At 39.5% G+C, this 18,865-nt stretch overlaps 1 protein-coding gene across 1 annotated transcript; it reads left to right on the top strand.

Annotated features, from left to right (window-relative positions):
- Positions 1-5,826: 5,826 nt before the first annotated feature.
- LOC127433466 (ras-GEF domain-containing family member 1B-B) lies at positions 5,827-18,545 on the top strand. Its single transcript, XM_051685407.1, has 14 exons — positions 5,827-6,120; positions 9,007-9,196; positions 9,294-9,416; positions 9,796-9,933; positions 12,179-12,400; positions 12,919-12,993; positions 13,226-13,318; positions 13,456-13,558; positions 14,208-14,287; positions 14,732-14,827; positions 14,917-15,012; positions 17,686-17,809; positions 17,940-18,012; positions 18,131-18,545. Exons 2-14 carry the CDS (start codon positions 9,008-9,010, stop codon positions 18,150-18,152), a joined length of 1,434 nt encoding a protein of 477 aa, XP_051541367.1. The 5' UTR covers positions 5,827-6,120; position 9,007; the 3' UTR covers positions 18,153-18,545.
- Positions 18,546-18,865: the final 320 nt, after the last annotated feature.

The following is an 18,865-nucleotide window of genomic DNA, read 5'->3' as shown; positions in this document are numbered from 1 at the left end:
ATCCTCCCTGCCCAGTAGGTGGCGATATTCACAAAGAATGTGAATCGCTAAAAACAAAAGAAGAATGTGAAAGTGAAAGTGGACATTTACAGTAAAAAAGGACTTAAATATTTATGTGAAATACATTTTTTTAATTGTGTTTATTAACACAACTTTTTTAAAGAACTACACTATTCATGATCCTGAAAGAAAAGGATCCACCGATCAGAAAATCGTGGCTTACAAAGCAACCAAAAGAGCCCTGTAACAACCGCCCACTCCCATGACACACTCTTCCTACACTCTCAAACTACTTATATACACCAATCAGCCACAACATTAAAACCAACTGCCTAATATTGTGTTGGTCCCCCTCGTGCCGCGAAAACAGCGCCAACCCGCATCTCATCAGAGTATTCATCTGGCGAATGTCCGCTCCCTTGCCAACAAAATGGACTAACTGTTTCTGCTCACTCAAATAAATAAGGACTTTTCTAACTCCACTGCTCTGTGTTTCACGGAAACCTGGTTGAATGAAGCCATCCCGCGTTTCATCTTCCGGCTGTTCAGAGCGAATCGCGTTGCAGAATCATCTGGGAAAAAAAGAGGCGGTGGAACATGCTTTTACATCAACAAAAGTTGGTGTACAGATGTAACAGTGTTGAAGAAGATGTGCTGTCCTAATTTATAAGTGCTCTTCAACTGTAAGCGGGAGTTTTCCTCGTTCATTCTGGTGTTTATATCCTGCCACAAGCATGCGTGAACGCAGCGCTGCAACAGCTGGCTGATCACATCACAGACACGGAGCAACGACACCCTGTACTCTCTTATCATTATGAGAGATTTTAATAAAGCTAACCTCACCTGTGAACTGCCAAAATACAAACAATACATCACATGCCCCACCAGAGACAGAAATATACTGGACCACTGCTTTACCACTGTAAAGGATGCATATCGCTTTGTCCCACATGCAGCTTTAGGACTGATCACTGTCTGGTTCATCTTCTCCCGACCTACAAGCAAAAACTAAAATCAGCTACGCCTGTAGTAAGGACTGTAAAAAGATGGACTAATGAAGCAGAGCTGGAACTACAAGCCTGTTTTGACTGCACTGACTGGAGTGTTTCTGAAGCTGCAGCCACAGACCTGGATCAGTTCACAAATACCGTGACATCATATATCAGTTTCTGTGAGGATATGTGCATCCCTACTAGGACATTTTTATCATTTAATAAGGATAAACCATGGTTTACAGGAAAACTCAGACAGCTTCATCATGCCAAAGAGGATGTTTACAGAAGTGGGGATAAAATATTGTACAACCAGGCCAGAAACACACTGACTAAGGAAATCAGAGTGGCTAAAAGAAGCTACTCTGAAAAGCTGAAAAAAAAAAAAAAAACTGTTTTCAGCCAACGATCCTGCATCTATGTGGAAAGGCCTGAAAAGCATCACCAAGTACAAGACACCTCCCCCTCGCTCTGTAGAGAGTCAACTAATGGCTGATGAACTGAATGTGTTTGTGACGAGGAGGAGGGCGTGGCCGGGCCATGAGGATGCACGCCTGGTGCTGAGTTGCCTAATCAGCGGGAGAGGGATAAAGGAGGAGCCGGGAACACCAGAGAGAGAGAGAGAGAGAGAGACGAACGTGGCCGCTGTGTGTGTGTGTGCATGTGTGTTTTGTTATGTTTTAGTTTCTTTATACCATTAAAAGTTTACGTTGACTACTCAGCTGGTTCCCGCCTCTTTCTTTCCTTTAAGCAGAGACTTGGGGGCCTGGGTAGCTCAGTGGTAAAAAGACGCTGGCTAACACCCCTGGAGTTCGCTAGTTCGAATCCCAGGGCGTGCTGAGTGACTCCAGCCAGGTCTCCTAAGCAACCAAATTGGCCCAGTTGCTAGGGAGGGTAGAGTCACATGGGGTAACCTCCTTGTGGTCGCTATAATCTGGTTTGTTCTCGGTAGGGCGCGTGGCGAGTTGAGCGTGGATGCTGCGGTGGATGGCGTGAAGCCTCCATACACGCTATGTCTCCGTGGCAACGCGCTCAACAAACCACGTGATAAGATGCGTGGGTTGATAGTCTCAGATGCTGGGATTCGTCCTCCACCACTCGGATTGAGGCGAATCACTACGCGACCACGAGGACATAAAAGCGCATTGGGAATTGGGCATTCCAAATTGGGTGAAAAAAAACAAACAAAAAAAAAACAGAGACTTTACCCATTACATTGGTGCTGAAATCCGGGATGGAGGAGGGATGCGCTGTCGGAGAGCCCTCGCCACTGATGGAGGGTTGCGAGGCTGAGGAGGTATGGTCCGGTGGTACTGGAGCAGTTCGCCAGAAGGCGGAGGAGCCCGCTGATGTCTGCTGGGAGGCGGAGGAGCCTGCTGCCATCTGCCAGGAGGCGAGGTCCAGTGCCATCGCCCAGTGTCACAGAGGATCGCTGCACAGCTGGCTGAGGACCAGTCAACAGTGTGTTCGGGGACCAGCAAGCCAGTTTTTTTCTCTCTCCTCCCTCTCTCCCACTCGCTCTTTCCCTCTCCCCTCCCCTCATTTCTCTCACAGATTCTCAAGACCATCGGGTGGCGGAACATCCGGAAGGGCAGCGTCTCCCCTCCAGAGATGGGGGGTAAAACTTTCCAGATGGCGCCCTGGCCTGAATCAGGTGGTGGAGGAGTGAGACGAGGAGGAGGGCGTGGCTGGGCCGTGAGGATGCACGCCCAGCACCGAATTGCCTAATCAGCAGGAGAGGGATAAAGGAAGAGCCGGGATGCCAGAGAGAGAGAGAGAGAGATGCACGCGGCTGCTGTGTGTGTGCGTGTCTGTGTGTTTTATGTTATGTTTCAGTTTCTTTATACCATTAAAAGTTCATGTTGACTGCTCAGCTTGTTCCCGCCTCCTCCTTTCCCTTAAGCAGAGACTTTACCCGTTACAGTGTTTTACTGCAGGTTTGAAAAGCCCAGTCTCACACCCCTCCCCTGCTCTGATCTTCACTTCACACACACACACCAACACCTCCTGGAACTCCCCTCCTCCCCCTCCTGCTACTCAATCTTCACTTATGATCTGTGAGGAGGATGTGTGCCGGGTCTTTCGGAAACAAAAGACTTGGAAAGCTTCAGGCCCAGACAGTGTTTCACCTGCCTGTCTAAAGTTCTGCACTGACCAACTGGCCCCCCATTTTCATACAGATCTTCAATAGATCACTGGAGCAGTGTGAAGTTCCCTGCTGCTTCAAACGCTCCACCATCATTCCGGTCCCCAAATAACCCAAAATCACAGGACTTAATGACTACAGACCTGTCGCTCTCACATCTGTGGTCATAAAGTCGTCTGAAAGACTGGTTTTGGTCTACCTGAATGACATCACTGGACCCCTGATAGACCCCCTTCAGTTTGCTTAACGAGCAAAAAGGTCTGTGGATGATGCTGTGAATATGGGACTGCATTATATCCTGCAACACCTCGACAGACCTGGGACTTATGCAAGGATCCTATTTGTGGACTTCAGTTCAGCCCTCAATACCATCATGCCTGATCTTCTCTCAACCAAACTGATCCAGCTCTCCGTGCCCACCCCAATCTGCCGATGGATCACCAGCTTTCTGACAGACAGGCAGCAGCTAGTGAGACTGGGGAAACTCACATCCAGGACCCTCGCTATTAGCACTGGTGCTCCTCAGGGATTCGTTCTCTCTCCACTGCTCTTCTCCCTGTACATGAATGACTGCACTGCAAAGGACCCCACTGTCAAGCTCCTGAAGTTTGCAGACAACACCACGGTCATCTGCCTCATCCGCGACAGTGACGAGTCTGCATACAGATGGGAGGTTGAACAGCTGGCTGTCTGGTGTGATCACAACAACCTTGAGCTGCATACGCTCAAAACAGTGGAGATGATAGTGGACTTCAGGAGAAATCTCCCCCTCACAATCCTGAACCGCACTGTGGCAGCAGTGGAGTCATTCAGGTTCCTGGGCTCTACCATCTCTCAGGACCTGAAGTGGGACACCCACATAGATGCCATTGTGAAGAAGGCTCAGCAGAGGTTGTACTTCCTTCGCCAGCTGAGGAAGTTCAACCTGCCACAGGCACTGCTGATACAGTTCTACTCAGCCGTCATTGAGTCTGTCCTGTGTACATCTATAACTGTCTGGTTTGGTTCAGCCACCAAATCAGACAGAAGGAAACTACAATGGACAGTCAGGACTGATGAGAGGATTATTGGTGCCCCCCTGCCCACCCTCCAAGACCTGTATGTCTCCAGAGTTAGGAAACGTGCAGGTAGAATCACTTTGGACCCCACACACCCTGCCCACTCCCTCTTTGAACTGTTGCCCTCTGGCCGGCGCTACATAGCACAAGGACATTCAGGCACAAGAACAGTTTTTACCCTCAGGCCATTTTCCACATGAAAAACTGCCTCAGAACTCCCCCATAGTGCAATAATGTAAATATCTCATGTCCATATGTAAATTCACATATTTAATTCAATAACTGTACATACCCCTACCTTGCACATACATTACCACTTGCACATGTACATACGCCATTCTATGTCCTATTATTTGTGTGTCTATTTATACTCTTACCTTGTTTTATATTCTGTGTCTCACTCTAATGTTCTGTGTGCACTTGTTTCTCTATCACCAACAAATTCCTTGTGTACATGAGAACACTTGACAATAAAGCTCATTCTGATTCTGATCATTTTCAGGTAAACTAACCTTTTAACCTTATTCCAATTAATTGCAGATGCTTTGAGTATTGTTATACTGATAAAAGCGGAAGAATCAAGCTGCTTTATGTAGAAAACTTGATATTCTGTTTGAAAAGGTCACAACATTGCGGTTGCATGTTTTGCAGAAAGAAAAATAGCAAAGGAAACTTTCTTGTGAAGTGCACACTGACGTAGATCCAGTTATGTAACTCCAGTCTATAAAGTGCAACATCATCACCAGCTAGTTTGGAGATATGAAAGATTGGAGTCCCCATAGGGTTCTGCTCTGTTGGCTGAGTCTTTGTGGGTGTTAGCTGAAGATGTATGTTTACCACATGCGATATTCAGCTCTTCTGTAGTTGAAGCACTGCAAGGGCCAGAGGGTTTGAGGGCTTTAGCACCGTGGGTGGAATTCAACACTGGCTTCAGCTTGAAGCACTTTACTGAGCTCAAGTCAAACTGGAAGCACTCACCGCATCCAGGTACCTCTCATCAGTGTGGGCGAAACGCATCATTCAGTAAAAGCCTCGCAGGGGTGAATTATACAGACGCTTTGTGGAGGTTTGGGCTCAAAATAAAATCCACCTACTGACAAAATGTGACTTTCAGCTCAAACCACTGCGTTGATGTAATTCAACATTTATATAACACAAAACTCCCACTTGGAATGGCTATATTGACCACACCCACAGACATTAAAAATATGCTGTTCTAGAAAGAGTATGAAGGCTGTGTTTACCTTGGGAATACTGGATATTTGTGTTCACCTGAGCTCTGTTTATCGGTTAGCTCATTTTAGGCTATATTATGATATGAATGATATCTTTATATTATGATACCGAATGATTAAAGCATATAAGCCAATATCTGACAAAATATAGCAACTCGCTTAATCAAAATGACTGGATATTTATGTATTTTCGAAGAATCTGATGCAGGCAGTCTTGGCAAAATTACACTTCTGAAAACACCCACTCTTGTTTACTGATTTTTGTCAGCGCGCGTCTCGGGAGTTGATGGACGTCGAACTGGCCAATAAGATCACTCGGAAAATTCAATTTGTTGGTTCCTACCTCTGATTGGTCAGTCTTTTTTTGTGGGCGAGACCGCATTTTCCGGTTTTCCTTCTTATGCTTTCGGTGTTGAAGGAATTTGATATTAGTATCTTCTCATGTTCACGATCTGGATTATTACAGAAACAATGGGGACAATCGATCACAACAAAGTACCAGTTAGCGCCACGTTAGCCATGAATTGATTATTTACTTCGCGCGACACAGAATATTAGATAAGACTATCGGCGGTCATTCATTGTAAAAGAAAGCAACTTGATCTGGGGCGTTTTCAAGGCTTTTTGTTGGACTTCCTTGGATATCGCAGTCATTAACTTTATTTTCATTTTGTCATTTTAATTTTGTGGTAAGTTTACGGCGTTCAGCAAATCACAGTCTTTCAAATAACTTTTAAAATGACAATGTCAAGCTGCCGTTGGTGCATAAAAAGCCTAGATATCCATACTTAATATGTTTAATTGTGCAGTCAGGCAGTACAGTTATTGTTCTAATTTGCAAATGTTATTCTCTCTCTCTAAAAAAAGACATTTACTTCACTGTATTTTTTCAATTTCTTTAATTCAGCAGTTCCAGAATAATCTTCTTCCAGGTGTCAGAAGTGTTTTTAATCAGTCTGTTTTGACTGTTCAAACATGTTTAACTTTCGCTTGTGTTTCTCATGCATGTGTAAGAGTGATTGCACTTAGTCAGTCTGTGATTTCCAGTCTGGTTTGATGAGTCAGTGGTAGTTAAAGGTAGGTTTCGTTTAATTCCACTGACTGCACGAGCTCCTTCCTGTTTTGAAGATCCTTTTTTTTTTTAATGTATGTACGTTCTAATTCATAAATGGACACCAACTTCTGTAGCTCGTCCCTGTTCAATATGATTTGTTCAGAGAAGTTTGCAGTGCAGTTGTTTGTTTACTACGCGTCTCAAGGGAAGTCACCTTTCATATGAATAAAGAACAAGGAAAAGCGCGAGACTCGTTCGACAATGCTCGCACGAACTCTGCTAGTCGTCATAAAAGCATCGTTTTCAGTAATTGTTTTTGGAACGTTTGGCATTTGAACGTTTTGACTGGTCATTTGAAATGTACATTTAAGTGTTATTAAAGGAATAGCCATGACGCCATACACGTCAGCGTCATTCTGTTTTCATTTAAATTGTAAATGGAAAATTCTTCCCTCTGTATTGTCTACTGCATAGAATAGGATAGAATATGTGTGTCATTCAGAATGCGTAATGTTGAACTCCGTAAAGGAGATAAGTGGTTCAAGAAAAGACTCGTGCCATTAAACCTGTGTGACTGACAACAGGACTCTTCCTTAATCCAATAACAGTGTTAGAGTTAAGAGAATATGTAGTATGCTGGTGCTTTAGAGAAGGTGGCAGACTTGCAGGGTTGAAAATTAACTAGTTTTTCCCATTTTATTTCCAGTGTAAATTTTTTTATTTTTTTTACAGAAATGAAAGCGAGGCTGTGAGGAATAGACTTACAATCTCATCATTTATACTGTTGTTTAATGAGCATGTCTAGGTCCAGCAAGACTACTACAAGGCACTCCCCCTTCAAGTAACTGGGGAAATGCTGAGAGGAATAGTTCTCCAAAAAATAACAATTATCTCATCATTTACTCACCCTCATGCCATCACAGATGTCAATGACTTTCTTCCTAATGCAAAACACAAATGAAGATTTTTAAAAGAATATTTCGGCTCTGTAGGTCCATACAATGCAAGTGAATGGTGACCAGAACTTTGAAGTGCTTGTGAGAGCACTAAGTGCCGCTAGGAAGTTAAATCGAGCTTAAAATCATGATCGCAAAGGAGACCGCAGATGTCAATATTCATAGTGAAAAAGGAGTTATAGGAGTTGTCTGTTCTAACTCAAAATCGATTGGGTTGTTTCAGAAGATATGGATTTAACCACTGGAGTCTTATGGATCACTTTCATGCTGCCTTTATGTGCTTTTTGGAGCTTTAAAGTTTGGTCACCATTCACTTGCATTGTATGGACCTACAGAGCTGAAATATTCTTCTAAAAATCTTTGTGTTCAGCAGAAGAATGTCATACACATCTGGGATGGTATGAGGGTGACTAAATGATGAGAGAAGTTTCATTTTTGGGTGAACTATTCCTTGAAGTCTTGCAGTTGAAACAGCTGGATGTCACATTTATAAACTTTGTTGTGTTTATTTGGAGTAGTGCAGCAATCCCACGCCTATCCCTATCTTTGTTGTTAACCCTAAACACAAATATTAAATAATGAAAAGTTTTTAAAACCATTCAATATAACGCAGCGTAAAAGTTCTATTGAATACAATAATACATATCACTAGGTGGCGAAAGTGAGTAGAAACATTCAAATTAAGAGTAGAAGAAGATGCTAAGCTAATAGGCTAACCAGCTAGCTTGTGAGCTAACTGGGTGGGAAAAGAACAGAGAAGTGTTCAAATTCACCTTTTATATCTTCGGTTTAATAATATGATATGTGACATACCATTTAAAAATTATTCTTGTCATATTTACATAGTTTAGACAACATGAATTATACAGGGTTTGCATAGGATTTTAAAAGTTCTTTCAATCAATAAAATACCTTTGTGAAACAAGGGAGTGGGGGTGCCATGTAGTGGGCTCTTCTTATAGTCTTGCGGGATGCGGACAGATGCACTCTGGATTCGTTCGGTGCCATTTCTGAAGACTGAATATTTATTCCAGTAGCTGGTGACAAATGAGCTGAGAAAACAATGACTGAAAAAACATCTTTCCAAAAATTTTCAGTAGACGAAAAACTCCAGAAAACACGAGTTGTGAAACTTATTTGTGATCTAGGAGCTTTATTCAGCTTTATACAGTGCATGCAGTTGAGGAGACTTTACTTCTTTCCCTCACAGTCTTTTTTCATAAAAATTAAATATAAAGTCTATTCAACAAACCATCAAAAACCTTATGTGAACCAAATAAATAACAGTTCTATTTGCATTCACACGGCCCTCGCCTTAAAAGTGGGCTTTTTGTCCACTTCAGTGGTCTACTTCTGTTATTCTTTTTTGTTCTTTTTTAAAATACTAGAAAGAAAAACAATTTAATTGAATGCCAATGTCAATCTAAACCTTTTAACTGGTCGCCCGCCACATTGGCAAGTAGATTAGCAAAATTACCTGCCAATTTGCAAAAAGGAACTGCGTTTGGCTGGTGACAGGTGTTAATTTCAATTTCCTTTACTGACTAATTGATTTCCGTCTATAGGATGAACATGCCACAGACAACTCCATATTCAGGCAAATTCAGTCCTAGCACTTACAGCAGCAGCCATAGTCACCGGCAGCCAGTGGAGGAAAACTATGGAGGGTTGCACTATCGTGATAACAAGCTTGTGTCAGGATCTCTGGAAGCCCTAATACAGCTCTTGGTCCCTACTGTGGACTATTACCCTGACGTAAGTAGACAGACTTTTTGATTTGCTTTTATCTTATAACCCATGTTACAGTTGATGGAAAAGATTGAGACTGACATTTGAAACTTTGAATTTTCAGAGATCTTATGTTTTCACCTTTCTACTGAGCTCCCGTCTCTTCCTGCATCCGTTTGAATTAATGTCCCATGTCTGTTACCTGAGTGTGGACCATCATAGAGTTGGTGACCCACAGACAGATAAGGTACATGCTGGCATTGGTACAAAATCAGCTTCACATTATGTAACACTTAAGATAAAAACAAAAACAAAATTCAAAACAGTAATTGATTATGATTGGAGCCACGTTTAAAGCCATTGATTGTGAAAAAGCTGATTCACACCTGTGATGGTGGGACAGCACATCAGTTGAATTCTATATTAATTACAGCTCTACTTTAAAATGCACACACACCTGTACTGGTGCTCCTTAGAATTATGATTAAGTGAATTACCCTTGATTATATGTCTCTCCCTGGTGTTACGTCAGATTTAAGCAACTAACATACTCATTACTAATCTTAGTGTAAATGACTCACAAGGCCACGCTTGAAGTGTTAAATTGTCCTGCATTTACTCAATAGAAAAGAATACGGGAAATAGCACCGAAAATCGTGCAGCTGCTCACAGAATGGACAGAGACCTTTCCGTATGACTTCAGGGATGAGCATATGATGCGCAGTTTGAAAGAAATGACCCATCGCCTTGCCTTTGGAGATGAGGTAACCAGCCTTTGTTCTAAACTGATAGACCTGAATGGATGATGAAACATCATGATTGCAATATTGCATTATGTTATCAGATTTCTTGAATAGAATTTTGCCGCTAGCACACTTGAATGAGTAAATTAATAAGTATGACTAAATTCTAAACAGCCGGTATGAATAATTTACTATACTGACGTGTTGGTGTTACAATAGCTCTGAAAATAGATCTTAAAAACCTTGTATAGGTTTTTAATCACTATACCTTTGTTGTATTTTAACTTGATTTTCGCCATGAAAATAGCCACGGAATCTGGCATGGTGTTGAATGACAAACAAACAAAAAATAGCTCTGATCCAAAACTTTGTGAGCTGCTTACTGCCTACGTATTTGGCACCCTAACGGTCACGAAAACCTCATAAGTGACAGATTCATAATGCTCTACATAGGCAAAAGCTTTGTTTGCCAAGCAAAAAGCGCTCTGCATGGGGGGACTGAATTCCCAGTTGATTCAACAGTGTCACGTTAGCATGTTGCTAAGCTTACAGTGCGCTATGTTAATACGCTTTCTGCTGCCTTTAAATGCACATGGGAAGCTCCTATGTCCCAGTCGGGCATTTTTTATTATGCAAGTCACTCATTCAAGTCGGAAACAGAATATGGAAGAAACCAAACTTAAACAAATACACAAAAAACAATGACAAAAGCTTCTTTTTCTGTTGTATATAAGCATAAGTGAATACACCTCCATCACTTTTACATGACCTGTATGATTTATTAATGCATGATTCTAACAAATTATTGTTTAATTCGCTTTAACTGACAGTCATTAGTTAACTGTCATATAACAAATTAGTATTATTGAAAAACAGCACTGAAATTGAAATAACTTTGCAAAATCATTGCTTTCTATCATCTTTCAAGTCGACACGCCCCTTCCAATGATGCAACTCCAGTAATCTAGAACAGTGGTGATTTTGGACCCCAGGTTGGGAACCACTGATCTAGAATCTAGAGTTTCCCACTCGTAAAAAAGACTTCGCTTGGCCATTCATATGCTCGGAACTCTAATAACGATATTTCTAATGTCTTTTGGAGGGTGCATTAAAGGGATAGTTCACCCAAAAATTACTCACCCTCATGCCATCCCAGATATGTGTGACTTTTCTTTTTTCAGATGAACACAAATTAAGATTTTTAGAAGAATATTTTAGCTCTGTAGGTCCATACAATGAAAGTGAATAGTGACCAGCACTCCAAAAGCTCCAAAAAAGAGATAAATCAGCATTAAAGTAATCCATAAGACTCCAGTTTTTTAGTCTCGATCATGATTTCGAGCTCTATTTCAGTGTAATCGATCTTGAAATCATGATCGATCGTGCTTAGAGACTGCAATGGAAAGCTGTACAGTGAAAAAGGAGTTACATTTTGGTCTGTTCTCACCCAAAACTAACTGGATCACTTCAAATTTATTTTTGGGTGAACTATCCCTTTAATAGCAATTGATTCAACAGAGTTTGATGTTAGCATGCTGCTAAGCTGTCAGTGTGCCACTTTATTAACTTTTAATGCAGTTGATTCAACAGAGTTTGATGTTAGCATGTTGCTAAGCTAACATTGCACTACTTTAATGAGCTTTAATAGCATGCACATATGTTGGGTAAAATGTTGTATTTTTATTGACACTGATCAATAATTTTTTTGGTACTTTTCGATTTTTTAAATTAGTTTTTTGTAATAAACATTACTCTCACCTCATCCGGCATGTTGTGTAATTTTTCATTGATCTCTTTGCAATGTGTTTAAGGACTGTCTTTGCTATGAAGGGCACATGCAATAGAATTTGGCCAGATGTTTCTGAGGAGGCAGAATTATGTTTTTTTACCCTATAAAACATGTTTTATAGGGTAAAAAAATATTATATTAAGGCAATAGGAGGGCACCTATTGCCTTAATATGCTGCCTCTGTAGACAGCTTGGTTTTTGAAACAGACCAAATATATCAGTATATTGGACAACAACATGACAGAGGTTTAGAGCCAATTGGCAGTTAATCCATCAGATTTGCACGTACGCCCAGATTTGCATGCGTGTCCTTTTGGCTTCATACCCCAGTGATGCTTTACCTTTTTGAACATGCTGTAATATAAACAACACTGCTTACGGTCACCATTAAGTTACCAAATGTCATTTTTGGCTACAAACATGAATTGCAATGCTTATTATGCTGACATTGGAAATGGTTCTGTTGTTTTTATGTAGCTCTCACGGAGGGCCATGCAGAGACTCATTCAGCGTCTCTTACGCAAGCTGACCACCCTCGGACAGTACGAAGAGTCGCTGGCGACATCCAGGGCCACCGCTGCCTTAGAGAGACCAGTCGTCTTGAAGTCCAAGCAGCAGTTAGTGCGCAGAGATGAGTGTGTTCTGAATCTGTGCGATGATCCATTCGTCTTTGCCCAGCAACTCACACACATTGAGATGGTGAGTGCCAACACACCTCCATGTGTTTTGGGTCCATTGTTGCTTGAATGGATGGTTCACTCAAAGTTTGTCTTTAGTTTTTTTATTGTCATTTGCACAGATCACACATGGTGAACCACTGATCTATAATTCAGAGCTTCCCACTTGTAAATAAGACTTTGCTTAGTCATTCATGTGCTCAGAACTCTAATAATGATATTTCTAACTCCACTTGAAAGGTGCATTAATAGCAATTGATTTAACAAAGTTTGACGTTAACATGTTGCTAAGCAACGTGCTACTCAATTGATTCAAAAGAGTTGGATGTTAGCATGCAGCTAAGCTATCAGTGTGTTACTTTGAGCTTTTTTGCAATTGATTTAACAGTCAGATGTTAGCATGCTGCTAAGCTAACAGTGTGCAAATATATATTCTGTCATCATATATACACACCCTCATGTAGCTCCAAACCCATATGAATTCTCAATAGAAACCAGTTCATATAAATGATTTCATAGTCCTGCCATTTGTTTTTATAGGAGAGACTCCTATATATTGGCCCTGAAGAATTTGTTCGAGCGTTTGCACAGAAGAGACCTTCGGACAACCATAAAGTAAGCAGCAGCTGTACTCAAAAGATTACATAAGACACTGGTTAATAGATTGTGGGTGAATGGTTTCAAATGATTCTAAATTATATCAGACCACATGGCACACATTTAAGAGCATGCATTTATTGTAAACCGGCCACATATAAGAAAAAAAGTGTATTGATTGCAGTGGTTTGAAATTACCTTAAAATTTGTTTCAGTGGATTGACAAGCAAACCAATGTAATGTTTTTCAGAGTTTCTTTAGTAAAAGGAAAGCGAGTAACCTGGAGGCTTATGTTGAATGGTTCAACAGACTGAGTTACCTGGTAGCCACAGAAATTTGCATGGTGAGAACATTTTAAAAATATAGTGATCCTTATAACTGTATGATTTACTAATGATCACCAATGTTATCTATGTAATTGTACCGTGATTTGCTATAATTGACACTATGCTGCCCTCTGCTGATGTGTCTCTACTACAGCCTGTAAAGAAGAAACACAGAGCAAGAGTGTTGGAGTTCTTTATAGATGTGGCACAGGAATGCTTCAACATTGGCAACTTCAACTCCCTGATGGCTATTATTAGTGAGTACATGTTCACAACTATATTGTTGTTGCATATTAATTAATATATTTAAAAAAATGATTTTATTATCCATTTTTAAACCAAATACTACAAGAATAATTCCATAAAAATGAACATTCTGCCATTATTTATTCACCCTCATGTTGTTTCAGGCCTGTATGACTTTCTTTTAATATATATATATATATATAATAATGTACTAGTCGCTCTTTGCCAAATTACAATGAATGAGGTCTGGAGCTTTCAAACTTTAAAAATAAAAGATTTACAAAAGTGGTCCAAATGACTTGTGTGCCATATTCCAAGTTTTCTGAAGTCATACAATAGTGTTGTGTGGGGAAATTGTTTTTAAAATTATTATTCGTTGAAAATCTTGATGTCCGCCAGAGGTAGATGTCTGATTTGAAGATGAACCGTGTTTTTTTTTTTTTCCTTCGTATCTTTTCAGTGGATTGGCTGATCCAGTTCACAAAACCAGGCATTCATGAATCAGACGTCGTAACTTGATTGAGAGCTAGGATGGATGTTAAGATTTTCAGTGAATTACTAAATGATTAAAAATTAATAAAGACAAAATGTGGTCTGGTTTGAAATTTGATAATAATAATAATGTAAATAATGTTTTGTTTTTTTGTTATTATTTTGCAGCTGGGATGAACATGAACCCTGTTTCCAGACTGAAGAAAACCTGGAACAAAGTCAACATGGACAAGTTTGACATCCTGGTGGTACGTAAGCAGTCATGAGGAACAGAGATACTAAGTTTTATTTACAGAGATGCAGTATGTTTAATGGTCCACCGCTAAACTTTTAAGAAATGAATAGTATTTTATTTTTTTAAATATGTTAAAATTATATTGCTCACATGAGATAAAACTCATATCAGTCTTTGAGGAAAAAGCTGCTTTATTCTTCATATGGTGCTGGATGCACATTTATGAGCACTGCCATGTTGAGATCATATGACCAGGCTGAAAATGACTTTCACTTGCAGAATAAATTAATCTTGGCTGACTGCGAATAGCACATTTTCCAACGATATCTGTAACTGAGAACTTCTGTTTTTGCGTGATGCTGCATCTATGCCACTAGGTGTCAGCTCAATGTGCATTATTAAAATAAAGGTGCGTGTATGTACAGAATTAAAGTTACTTTTTGTTTTGGTACCTTAGCACCAAATGGACCCATCTAGCAATTTCTATAACTACCGAACTGCACTGCGTGGAGCCACTCAGAGGTCTAGTACAGCACACACAAGCCAAGAAATGGTAATTTTGTGTGTCCACTTTTAAAAATAAATTTTTTTATATACAAAACAAATTAACATAAGTTCACCCACTTCCTCTCCTCTTTTCAGATTGTTATCCCATTCTTCAGCTTGTTCATCAAAGACCTCTACTTTCTGAATGAAGGATGTGTCAACAGATTACCTAATGGCCACATCAATTTTGAGGCAAGTGTTTTTCTATTATTATTATTATTATTATTATTTATTATTCAGGGTTCCCACGCATCCTGGAAAACCTGGAATTTTGCAATGCAGTTTTGACTGGAAAAATACCTAAATGTCCTGGAAAATATTTCAGTAGAATAAAACAGTTTAACTGTGTTGCTAGCAAGATTACATGTACAAAAACATGGTAACGATCGGGACTCGGAATAGGAGTCAAATACACACATTCATATCGTTTTGTCAGTGCCGCCGGCTGTGCATTGTGAAACAACATCAACGGTTAAGGGCACTTACACCCTTGTGATTGATTACAGCTACAGCCAATCGCGTGCTTGGCTACAGCAGCACATGCACAGTGAGAAGCGGCACTTATGAAACTTCTCATTCATAAACAAACTGAATGACCTGGTACATGTACGACTATGTACCGACCGACTGAATGAGACGGGCATGGCTTCAGCATCAGCATGAGTCTGCCTTGTTCATCACGGAGAGGCAGAAGCCTCCCCCCAGTTTAATTTTAATAAAGGAGAAGATAAGGACGTTATTGATACTCATTAATATTATTCAACTATTATTGTTGTCTTTTTCGATGAAAAGTCATGCTCTGCATTTCACAAACTGAACAGAAATTATAGATCTTCTTTGTTCTTATAATGCTTAAATACTATAAAGTCTCTTGGCAGATTATGGTCGTGAACAGCTCAAAATAATTCAATGACTCCCTCATTGCACATAAGGTGGTCATTTGTCGCCATCTAGTGGCATCTCCAGAAGTGGTCACTAAACTAATAAATTAATGAAACTGAACAACTTTGAGAAACAGAAGCAAGCCACAACAAAATACCCTTTATATTTGCAGCTAATTTTGCACAGTTGTGCAGAATTTTCTATACTTGAATCATTAAAATAGCTAAAGTTGGTGCTTTTAGCTTATTCTTAAAAAATAAAATAACCCCAGAAAACATGTCCGTGGATCAGTGATTCTCACCTTTTTCAACCCTCATGAGTTTGCATCCCTGTGAGTTATAAACTTTAGACAACGATGACAGTCAGACCACTGATTTATTTATTTATTTATTTATTTTTTTAAAGTTAATTCACACTGGGTTGGTGATTCAGCCTTAATACCTCAGGATGTAAATTAATTTTCAATAATTCAACGATCTGAGTCATTTTATACCACAGTTACCACATGTAGTATGCGGAAAACACAGGATCTAGTCATAAAAATGGCATTAGCAATAAAACTCAGAATGTCATGGAATATGACATATTTAGACGAAAATGAATGTTTGAATGTACAGTTAATCAAATTAAAATTGTGATATGTTCTAGTGTGATAATTAAACTTAAAGTCTCTGATTTAATTGAATAAATAAATAATCTGCAAGTGATGCGCACTTCAAAATGAATGTATAGAGATGGCCGCTCATACACTGAAAACACCTAATCATGATCATCACGTGCACTCTTATGTGTGTGTGAGATGACAGACAGAGCACTTTGAAGTGTGCAGCACATACAGACTATGTATTTATTTAAATATAAATATGGAGCAAACTGCTTATCTGGAGGTGAGAAACTACTGTCAAAAATACATATATGCCAAAATAAAAGCTTGATTTAAATGGATGCATGTGTTTTTGCTTAAATATTACACTTGTTGGCCGCATAAAATGTCCTGGAAATATCCTGTAAATTTGTGCCTTGAAAAGAGTGGGAACCCTGTTATTATTGTTTTTATTTTCAAGTTGGTTTGTGATCGTGTTAGCCACAAAAAATGTAGCATTAATGATCAAAGTAGTTAGTTCAAATTCTAATAAAGAATAACTATCTACTTCAAAAGGATAGCTTGACTGTAGTTTATCTATTTTACTTACTGGCCTGTTAGTGTGTGCATTTCTTCTCTGCTAGTGCAAATCGTTCCAAAAGAAGCCAAAGCATCAAGCACAACTCCACTTTCTGCGCTCCTGTCATACTCTGGTTTTCCCTTAAAGGGATGGTTCACCCAAAAATTTTAAATTCTCTCATCATTTACTCACCCTCATGCCATCGCAGATGTGTATGACTTTCTTTCTTCTGCAGAACACAGAGATTTTTAGAAGAATATCTCAGCTCTGTAGGTCCATACAATGCAAGTGAATGGTGGCCAGAACTTTGAAACTCCAAAAAGCACATAAAGGCAGCATAAAAGTAATCCATACAACCCCAGTGGTGTAATATGTCTTTTGAAGCAATGCAGTCATTTTGGGTGAGAAACAGATCAATATTTAAGTCCTGTTTTACTATAAATTTCCACTTTCACGTTAGAATGTGAAATAATTTGAAAGTGAAAGTGGAGATTTATAGTTAAACAGGACTTAAATATTGAACCACTGGGGTCGTATGGATTACTTTTATGCTGCCTTTATTTGCTTTTTGGAGCTTCAAAGTTCTGGCCACCATTCACTTGCATTGTATGGACCTACAGAGCTGAAATATTCTTCTAGAAATCTTTGTGTTCGGCAGAAGAAAGAAAGTCATACACATCTGCGATGCATGAGGGTGAGTAAATGATGAGAGAATTTTTATTTTTTGGGTGAACTATCCCTTTAACTTCCATTTTTTTGGTTGGCAAGAAGTCTTGAAGTATTGCATAGATAATCAAACTTTACTTTTCTTTGGTTGCAGAAATTTTGGGAGCTGGCCAAGCAAGTGAGTGAGTTTCTGTCCTGGAGGCAGGTGATTTGTCCTTTTGAGAGAGACCGAAAAACACTGCAGTATCTCATCAGTGCACCAGTATTCAGTGAGGATGGTGAGCGCTCCCTTCTTTTCTCATTGATTTGACAAGAGTCATGGCCCTATGATGCTAACCATAGACACTGATGGGTAACAAACAAGTCTAGGTAAAGTTACGCTGAATCTAATTCCCTCATATATTCCAGAGCTTCAGCTGGCATCATATGAGAGTGAAGGTCCTGAAAACAACCTGGAGAGAGACACCCGCCGGTCGCTCAGGTGTTAACACTTTCGGTCTTTTTTTTTTTTTGTTGTTTTTGTTTATCTGAATGTTTACCTGTCAGTACTGCAAATAAAATGCTCAATCGCTTAATTCATTTGTTTCTTATTGTTGTAGGTCGTCTCTCAGTAGAATGTAAATGGCTATTTTGGGATCATGTCCTAACAAGGATGGATGGCACTGAAGACTTTGAAGGACTTTTGTAATCTGTGATTTACATTGCTGAATTTGAGGCTGGATTCTCATTGTGACAGTAACATTATGCTAATGAAAACATATTCATCTCATGTACCTCAGAAACCTTAATGAAATGTGTTATCATGCTTTAAAATCTCCTGGGTGTATTAAGAGCATGTCGCTGGCTGACCTGTTCTGTAATGTTTTTTGCTATTCTTTTTTGCTCTTGGTAAATGGTAATAATAGTTTTTGTGTACTTAACCTATTTGTTACAATATTCAAAGATATTTTTATGTTTATCATAGTTTCATGTGGTAACCGTGTACATGTTTCCCTATAAAGAATCTCTGAATTAAACAGACTTGGAGGTTGTTGTCTTTATTATCTGTTTATGGATCTTTCTTACACAGTGAAATATTTTAACACCATCTCTGGTGCTTCTTTAATTAGCATACATTTTTCTTTTTTTTTTTTTCTTTTTTTTACTGGTAATTAGTGTAGAGATCGACGTCATAAACACGAGCTTTCATGTGGTGTTGCAGCGCCACCAAGCGCACAAACTGGTATTGTGGCTACAACTTGGTATGTGGATTAGTAACGAATGTTAAAAAGCTTAATGAAAATTTCACTTACAGAGGACAAAAAACAAAAAGAGAATATTTTTTGATCGAGTTT

This window comes from Myxocyprinus asiaticus, chromosome 43, assembly GCF_019703515.2.
Source record: "Myxocyprinus asiaticus isolate MX2 ecotype Aquarium Trade chromosome 43, UBuf_Myxa_2, whole genome shotgun sequence".
Taxonomy (NCBI): domain Eukaryota; kingdom Metazoa; phylum Chordata; class Actinopteri; order Cypriniformes; family Catostomidae; genus Myxocyprinus; species Myxocyprinus asiaticus.
This window is presented reverse-complemented; position numbering and strand designations above follow the sequence as displayed.